The sequence below is a fragment of the Carlito syrichta genome, unplaced genomic scaffold, assembly GCF_000164805.1.
Source record: "Carlito syrichta isolate Samal-C Ts95f unplaced genomic scaffold, Tarsius_syrichta-2.0.1 Scaffold308169, whole genome shotgun sequence".
Lineage (NCBI taxonomy): Eukaryota > Metazoa > Chordata > Mammalia > Primates > Tarsiidae > Carlito > Carlito syrichta.
Window position 1 is genome coordinate 166,102 of NW_007252265.1, and position 9,062 is coordinate 175,163.

The following is a 9,062-nucleotide window of genomic DNA, read 5'->3' on the forward strand; positions in this document are numbered from 1 at the left end:
GCTCATAGGAATGTGAACCCTATTGTGAACTGTGCATGCGAGGGATGTAGGTTGCATGCTTCTTGTGAGAATCTAATGCCTGATGACTTGAGGTGGAGCTGAGGTGGTGATATAAGTGCTGGGAAACGGCTGCAAATACAGATTAACATTAGCAGTGAGGTTTGAAAGCACAGAGATCATCATAAATCATTTGCTTGCAGACTCATATCAAACCCTATCAGTGAGTGGCAAGTGAGTTGATGTACTTCAATTGTACAGCTGCATCTGGTGGCACACTTTTAAGTCAGAATCCAACACTTATTTTATTCCACTCGTGGCCCACCCATTATTTTATTTACCACTTTCGTCCACTCCTCTTTCCCACACTGCACACTTGTCTCAGTCACAGTTTTGGTAAGCCCACAAACTAATCCCAGCCAAAATGAGTAAAAAGCAAACATCACTGGAGAGCTTCTTTTAAAACGGGGGGGAGACCCAATGATGAGACAGCAGAAGACTCTAAGACTGCCAACAAAAAGAAAGCTGCATTTAAAATAAAAGACCAAGAGTCCTACTTAAATTATGGGTTCATTGCAACAGGCAATCCACATTCTCCAAGCCCTCTTTGTATAATATGTGGCGATCGACTATCTAATGAAGCCATGAACTCTTCAAAACTGTTTCACCATATGGAGACCAAGCACCCTGCAATAAAAGAGAAGGCTTTGGAGTTTTTCAAAAGAAAAAAACACAAACACCAAGAACAGAAAAATTATTGAAGGCCATCACTTCATCAAATGAGTCTGCAATGAGAGCATCATTCTTAGTGGCTAGTCACGTTGCTAAAGTTAAGATGCCCTTTACTATTGTTAAATAGAGTTAATCCTGTCTGTTGCTAAGGACATTTGTTGTGAACTTTTAGAAGAGGCTGCAGTTCAAAAGGTGGCACATGTTCCTCTTTCAGCTAGCACCAAAACTAGATGAACTGATAAAATGACAGAGGACATTGAGGCACAATTGTTAGAGAGGATTAATAAGTCATGGTATGAAACCCAGGTTGACGAGACTACCGATGTTGACAACAAGACAACAATGCTTGTTTTTGTGCGCTATATTTTTCAGGAGGATTTGCATGAGGATATGTTATGTGCACTTTTGCTGCCAGTCAATACCACAGCAGCATTCTATTTAAGTCTTTGAATGATTACATATCAGGAAAACTGAATTGGTCATTTTGTGTTAATATATGTACTGATGGAGTCGTTACCATAACAGGACAGCTTTCTGGTTTCACCACTCAGGTCAAAGAGGTCGCTACTGACTACGAGCCTACACACTGTGTCATCCATAGAGAAGTGTCACCTAAACTTTACAGTGTTTTGCAAGATGTGATTAAAATATCAACCATATTAAAGTACAGGCCCTTAACTCACATCTGTTCGTGCAGCTCTTTGAGGAGATGGACACAGAGCACACACATCTTCTCATAAACATAAAAGTGAGATGACTTTCTTTTTTTTTTTTTTGAATTGGAGTCTCACTCTGTCGCCCAAACTGGCCACTCCCGGCCACTGCAGCCTCGACCTGCTGAGCTCCGGTGATCCTTCTGCCTCAGCCTTCCAAGTAGCTGGAACTACAGGCATGTGCCACCACGCCCGGCTAGTTTTTGATTTATTGTAGAGATGAGGTCTCGCCAAGTTGCCCAGGCGGGTCTTGAACCCGCGGGCTCAGGCAATCCACTCACCTCAGCCTCCCAAAGGCATGGGATTACAGGCTGAGCCACCAAGCCCAGCTGAGATGACTTTCTAAAGGTAGATCACTGGCCAGAGTTTTTGAGTTATGAGAGCTGCTCCAATGATTTCTTTTAGAAAAATAGTCAACATTGGCAGCACATTTCAGTGACACAGAATGGGTGGCAAAACTTGCTTACTTGTGTGACATATTCAGCCTGCTCAACGAACTCAATCTGTCACTTCCAGGAAGAACAACTGTGTTCAAGTCAGCAGATAAAGTGGCTACATTCAAAGCCAAACTGGAATTATGGGGTGATGAGTGAACATTGGGTTTTTTGAATGTTTCAAATATTAGCAGAGATTTTAAAAGAGAATGAGCCAGGACCTTCTTTCTCCCCGCTGGTGCATGATCACCTATCTCAGCTTTCAAAAGAGTTTGAGCATTACTTCCCAACCACAAAAGACCACCAAACTGGGAAGGAATGGATCCATGACCCATTTGTGAATAAGCCAGGTGAATCGACTTTGTCCGTGCTAGAAGAGGATCAGCTGCTTGAGATCGCAAATAACAGTGACCTTAAAAATGTTTGAGACAACTTCAAATCTCCATATGTTCTGGATTAAAGTCAAGGTGGGCCGGGCTCGGTGGCTCAGCCTGTAATCCCAACGCTTTGGGAGGCTGAGGTGAGTGGATTGCCTGAGCTCGCGGGTTCGAGACCTGCCTGGGCAACTTGGCGAGACCTCATCTCTACAATAAATCAAAGATTAGCCGGGCGTGGTAGTGCGTGCCTGTAGTTCCAGCTACTTGGAAGGCTGAGGTGGAAGGATCGCCGGCTCCCAGCAGGTTGAGGCTGCAGTGACCGTGGCCACTGCACTCCAGTCTGTGTGACAGAGTGAGACTCCAACTCAAAAATAAATAAATAAAGTCAAGGTGGAATATCCTGAGATTGCCACAAAAGCCTGCTTTCATTTCCTACATTCTATCTTTGTGAAGCAGGTTTTTCTGTAGAAGCAGCAACCAAAATGAGATTATGGAGTAGACGTAAGCAACACACTTTGGGTGTCACTATCTCCCATTACCCCTGGATGGGACTATCTAGTTGCAGGAAAACAAGCTCAGGGCTCCCACTGATTCTGCATTATGGCGAGTTGTATAATTATTACATTATATATTACAATGTAACAATTATAGGAAATAAAGTACACTAAATGTAACATGCTTGAATCATCCCGAAACCATCCTCCCCTCCCTGCCCATCCTTAGAAAAATTGTCTTGCATGAAACCAGTTCCTGATGCCAAAAAGGTTGGGGACTGCTGATATAAGGTGTGACTAGCTAAGCATGTAAGGAAGACGGTTAATAGGATGAATGTTCTCCTAGAAGTATTTATAAGGTTCAACGGATGTGTGGTGATAGCTGGTTTAATTATTTAAGTAATCTGCTGATTGTATGTCTGGCTTTCACCAATGAACCATTTATGAATCTATTAACCTATGCTATGTCAGGCAAATCTGGTTGGTTTTTCTTTCATAGCAATTCTCCTGTCAGCCCCCTTCTCTCCTAAGTGATCTCTTTGATGATAAACTTGTCTGCATTCAGTGCACCAAACAGCCAGAGTATTTTTATTTTATTATTTATTTATTTATTTTTGAGTTGGAGTCTCACTCTGTTGCCCAGGCTGCAGTGCAGTAGCACGCCCCTGGCCACTGCAGCCTCGACCTGCTGGGCTCAGGTGATCCCTCCATCTCAACCTTCCAAGTAGCCAGAACTACAGGCATACGCTACCACGCCCAGCTAATTTTTTGATTTATTGTAGAGACGAGGTCTCACCATGTTGCCCAGTCTGGTCTTGAACCCATAAACTCAGGCAATCCTCTCTCCTCAGCCTCCCAAAGTGCTGGAATTATAGGCTTGAGTCACCGTGCTCGGCCCAGCCAGAGTATTTTTAAAATGTAAATCAGAGCCGGACTCGGTGTTGTAATCCCACGCTTTTGGGAGGCTGAGGTGAGTGGATTGCCTAAGCCTGTGGGTTCGAGACCCACCTGGGCAGCAAGACCTCATCTCTACAATAAATCAAAAAATCAGCCGGGTGTGGTAATGCATGCCTGTGATTCTGGCTACTTGGAAGGCTGAGGCGGAAGGATCGCCAGAGCTCAGCAGGTCGAGGCTGCGGTGGCCGGGAGCGGCCACTGCACTCCAGTCTGGGCGGCAGAGTGAGACTCCAACTCAAAAAAAAAAAAAATGTAAGTCAGATTAAGGTACTTCCTTACTTAGAACTCTCCAGTGGTTTCTCATCATATTACAATAAAAGTTATACTCCTTACCCAAGGTACTGCATGGTTCATGTGGTTTTATCCTACCCTGTTCTGATTTCCTTTAGAAAATCCCTCACTCTTATTCATTGTGCTTTAGCCACAGTGGTCTTTTTTCTGTTCTCTAAACATAAGTTTCTACATATGATTGGGTCTTTGCGATTACTGTTCCTATTGTCTGAAACATTCTGTCTGCAAATCTTCCCATAACTATTATCAAATTTCTACTTAATTATCAGTTCCTCAGCTTGGCCTTCTCTGATCACTCAGCCTCCAAGAGTTTCCCCATTTCTTTCATCATACTTACGAATATAACTTCCTGTCTGATAGATTTTGTTGTCTGTCTTTCCCACCGAAATGTCAGCTACAGGCTTGTAGGGACTTCCCTCTTGTTCACCTTGTATCTCTAAGGTTTGAAACAGAACCTTACATATTCTAACTGCTCAGAAAATATTGGTTGAATAAATGAATGACAATTTTCTGATAGAACTCATTCCTTGAAGTTATCTTTTTCTTGTACTTTGTTGCTACTTTATTGCCTGTTCTTCCCACTTGTGCCACCAGGCCAACATCTTGTTTGCCTTGTTTATTTCTGTATCCCTAAAATCTAGAGAAATTCTTGACCTATAATAGGAGAGTTGTCAGAAATAAAATAGTTCCCCCTTATTTGCTTTTTTTCTTTCTGTGGTTTCAGTTACCTGTGGTCAACCGGAGTCCTAAAATGTTAAATGGAAACATTTCAGAAAGGAGCTATTCATAAGTTTTAAATTGTGTGCCAGTCTTAGTAGTATGATGAAATCTCTTGCCATTCACTCCATCCTACCTGAGACACAAATCATGCCTTTGTCCAGCATGTCCATGCTGTATGTGCCACTGCCTGTTAGTCACTTATAGCAGCGGTCCCCAACCCCTAGACCATGAACACCAATAGGAATTTGCAAGCAATTGGTTTATTATGGTCTCTGTGCTATCATACCTCACTGCTAATGTTAACCTGTATTTGCAGCCGCTCCCCAGCACTAGGATAACCACCTCAGTTTCACCTCAGATCATCGGGCGTTAGATTCTCATAAGGAGCGCACAACCTAGATGCCTTGTAAGCGCAGTTCACAGTAGGGTTCGTGCTCCTACGAGAATCTAGTTCTGCCACTGATTTGACAGGAGGCGGAGCTCAGGCAGTAATGCAAGTGATGGGGAGCGACTACATACTGATGAAGCTTCCCTTGCTTGCCTGCCACTCACTTCCTGCTGTGCGGCTCGGTTCCTAACAGGCCATGGATCAGTACCAGTCTATGACCCTGGGAGTTGGGTACCTCTGAGCTAGAGAACCAGATCTGGAAAGTGGATCCAGGGAGACTAAGCAGCCCAACGGCAGCCAAGATGTCTTCTCAGGACTAGTCTAGTTAGAATGGCACTCTAAGTGTCGCTCTCTCCTCTTGTAGTCCACTCCTCCATGTAATAGCTGCAGCGATTTTTGTAGAATTTAACTCAGATTATGATACTCTCCTGCCATTGTAATAAAGGATTTGTGTGGTCTTTGTCCTGGCTTCCTGGCATGGAGCTTCTAAAACCAATGGAATTACTTTATTTTATTATATTTTGTTTTGTTTGAGTCGAAGTCTTGCTGTTTCCCATACTAGAGTGCAGTGGCATGCTCACTGCCACTGCAGCCTTGACCTGCTAGACTCAGGCAAGCCTTCCAAGTAGCTGGAACCAAACCACGGGCTTATGCCACACAGCTGATTTTTGCGGAGCAAATGAACAGCTCCAAGCAGCTGTGCCTGTGGCTCATCTTTCACCCTTGTTTCTCTTTTCGTCTTCATTCAGTCACCTTCTATCATAAAGACTCATATCAAAACCCTATCAGTGAGTGCTAAGTGAGTTGATGTGCTTTGATTGTCCAGCTGCATTTGATGGCAAGCTTTGAGTCGGAATCTGACATTTTAGTCTGCGCGTGGCCCACCCATTATTTTATTTACCACTTCCATCTGTGCCTCTTTTTTTTAAATGGTGAGTTGTATAATTATTTCATTATATATTACAATGTAATAATAATAGAAATAAAGTGCACAATAAATGTTATGTTCTTGAATCATCCTGAAATCATCCCCTCTGCCCTCAGTCCATGGAAAAATTGTTTTCTTTTTTTTTTTTTTTTGAGTTGGAGTCTCACTAGGTCGCCCAGACTGGAGTGCAGTGGGCGCTCACGGCCACCGCAGCCTCGACCTGCTGGGCTCAGGTGATCCTTCCACCTCAGCCTTCTGAGTAGCTGGAACTACAGGTGCGCGTTACCACGCCCGGCTGATTTTTTTAATTATTGTAGAGATGAGATCTCGCCAAGTTGCCCAGGCGGGTCTTGAACCCGTGGGCTCAGGCAATCCACTCACCTCAGCCTCCCAAAGGTGCGGGATTACAGGCTGAGCCACCGAGCCCGGCAGGAAAAATTGTTTTCCACGAAACCGATCCCTGATGCCAAAAAGGTTGAGGACCATTGACTTATAGCCGTCTCAGTTATCAGATAGACTATCACAGTACTGCAATGCTGATGTTCAAGTGCCTGTTATTTTCCTTAATAATGGCCCCAAGTGCAAGAGTAGTGATGTGGGCAGTTCAGATTCGACAATGAGAAGCTATAAAGTGCTTCCTTTAAGTGAAAATGTGAAAGTTCTTGACTTAGGGACAAAAAAAAGAAACCATATGATGAGATGACTAAAATCTATGGTAAAAACAAATCTATTTGTATACCTAACCCTGAATTGTACCCCACATCTTTAAAATTAAAAAATAAAAAGAGAAAAAGAAAAACAAAACAAAACAAATCTTCTATCCATGAAATTGTGAGGAGGGAAAACATAAATTGGTGCTTAGTTTTGCTGTTGCACCTCAAACTGCAAAATTTATGGCCACAGTGCATGATAAGTGCATAGTTAAGATGGAAAAGGCATGAATTTGTTGGTAGAAGATATGGGCAGAAAACATGTCCCACTCAATGGCAACATGTTGTGCCAGAGAGCTTTGAGCCTATATGAAGACTTCAGCAAAAGAACCCTAAAGCAGCAGTTCCCAGCCTTTTTGGCATCAAGGACTGGTTTCGTGGAAGACAATTTTTCCACAGATGGCGTGGGGCAGATGGTTTCAGGATGATTCAAGCGCCACTCGTTGATAGGGTTTTGAGAGGAGTCTTCAAGCAATTGATTTATTATGGTCTCTGTGCAGTCAAATCACACTGCTAATGTTCATTTGTTTTTGCAGCCGCTCCCCAGCACTAGCATCCCGCCTCAACTCCACCTCAGATCAACAAGCATTAGATTCTCAAAAGGAGTGCACAGCCTAGATCCCTCGCATGTGTAGTTCGCAATAGCGTTTGTGCCCTTACGAGTATCTAATGCCACCGCAGATCTGACAGAAGATGGTGCTCAGGTGGTAACATGAGTCATGGGGAATAGCTGTAAATACAGATGAAGCTTTGTTCACTTGTCCACCACTCACCTCCTTTTGTGCAGCCCTATTCCTAACTGGCCATGGACTGGTACTGGTCCATGGTCTGGGGGTTGGGGACACCTGCAAAGTAAATGACAACACAGGGAGTGGTGGCTCATGCCTGTAATCCCAGCACTTTGAGAGGCTGAGGTGGGTGGATTGCTTGAGCCCAGGAGTTTGAGCCTGGGCAACATAGCAAAACTTCGTCTCTACCAAAAATAAAAAATTAGCCAGGCATGAGGTTGTGCATCGTAGTCCTAGTTACTTGGGATGCTGAGGTGAAAGGGTCCCCTGAACCCATGAGGTCAAGGCTGCCATGAGCCTTGATTGTAGTGACTGTGCCACTGCCCTCCAGCCTGGGTGACAGAGTGAGATCTGACTCAAATAATAATAACACGAATAGTAATAAAATAAAATAAATGACACCAAGCCATTTACTGCAAGTAAGAGATAGTTACACCGGCTCAGGAATAAGTTTGGACTGAAAAATATAAAAATTACCGGAGAGGCTGCATGTGCCTCTTCATCTCATCACATGGGCGTTTTATCTTCACATCATCACAACAATAAGAAGGATGAGTACAGCATGATAAGATACTTTGAGAGAGAGACCACATCATGTAACTTTTATTACAGGATATTACTATAATTGTGCTATTTTATTATTAGTTGTTAGTCTCTTACTGTGCCTAATTTATAAAGTAAACTTTATTATAGGTATGTATAAGAAAAAATATAGTATATATAGTACTATCCACAGTTTCAGCTATTCCCTGGGGGTCTTGGAAGCATCTCCTTCAGATAAGAGGGTACTACTGTATTTGTTAAATGAATGAATAGAAGAGTAAGATATTGTCTTCACCTTTTAAAGAACTTCAAATCTATAGGGGAGAGAAACACTGCTGTAACAGAGAATAAACAAGTGACTATGAAACATTCAGAGAAACTGAGATGTGGAAAGGAAGGCAAATCTCCACTGTCAAGCCAGGAGCGTTAAGATTACATTGTGCTTGAGGTGAAAACCCCTTACACCTCCCAAGTCAGGGAACGCAGTGGTTTGAGAGCAGACACTACATTTCACGCATGAGAAATTCTACTGGATACCCAGATTAACAGCGTTCAGCAAATACTCGTTGACTAATGGCCTGTCACCATTTCGGGAAATAATGAGATTTATGGCTAGAGGTCCTGCCCGCCTCTCGGATCTGCATCCCTACCAATGAACTACCTTTCCCAGCATGCATCAGAGTTACGGCGGCGGAGTTTTTCAAAAACTGGACTACAGCTCCCGGCATGCCGCACCCGGGAACCACACGCCCCGGCAAGCAGGGGCAAGCGCCTATCAGGGGCGCGTCGCGGCATCGGGCCGGCTTGACGGAAGGAGCGGCGGCGGCGGCGGCGGCGGCGGCGGAGGATGGAGGCGGTGGTGTTCGTCTTCTCTCTCCTCGACTGCTGCGCGCTCGTCTTCCTCTCGGTCTACTTCGTATCCTTGCCTGAGGCGGGCGGAGGCCGGCCCGGGCCCGTGCCCGAGGGCCGGGGCTGAGGGTGGGCCGGGTG

General features: G+C 44.2%; 1 protein-coding gene across 2 annotated transcripts in view; it reads left to right on the top strand.

Moving 5' to 3' along the window:
* The first annotated feature begins 8,808 nt into the window (after nucleotides 1-8,808).
* Nucleotides 8,809-9,062, top strand: part of CNIH4 (cornichon family AMPA receptor auxiliary protein 4) — a 22,153-nt gene continuing 21,899 nt past the window's right edge. For both annotated transcript variants that reach the window (XM_008065160.1, XM_021716107.1), the window contains exon 1: nucleotides 8,809-8,988. In XM_008065160.1, the coding sequence (XP_008063351.1) occupies nucleotides 8,920-8,988 (69 nt within the window). In that variant the 5' untranslated portion in view covers nucleotides 8,809-8,919. The remainder of the gene's footprint in view (nucleotides 8,989-9,062) is intronic.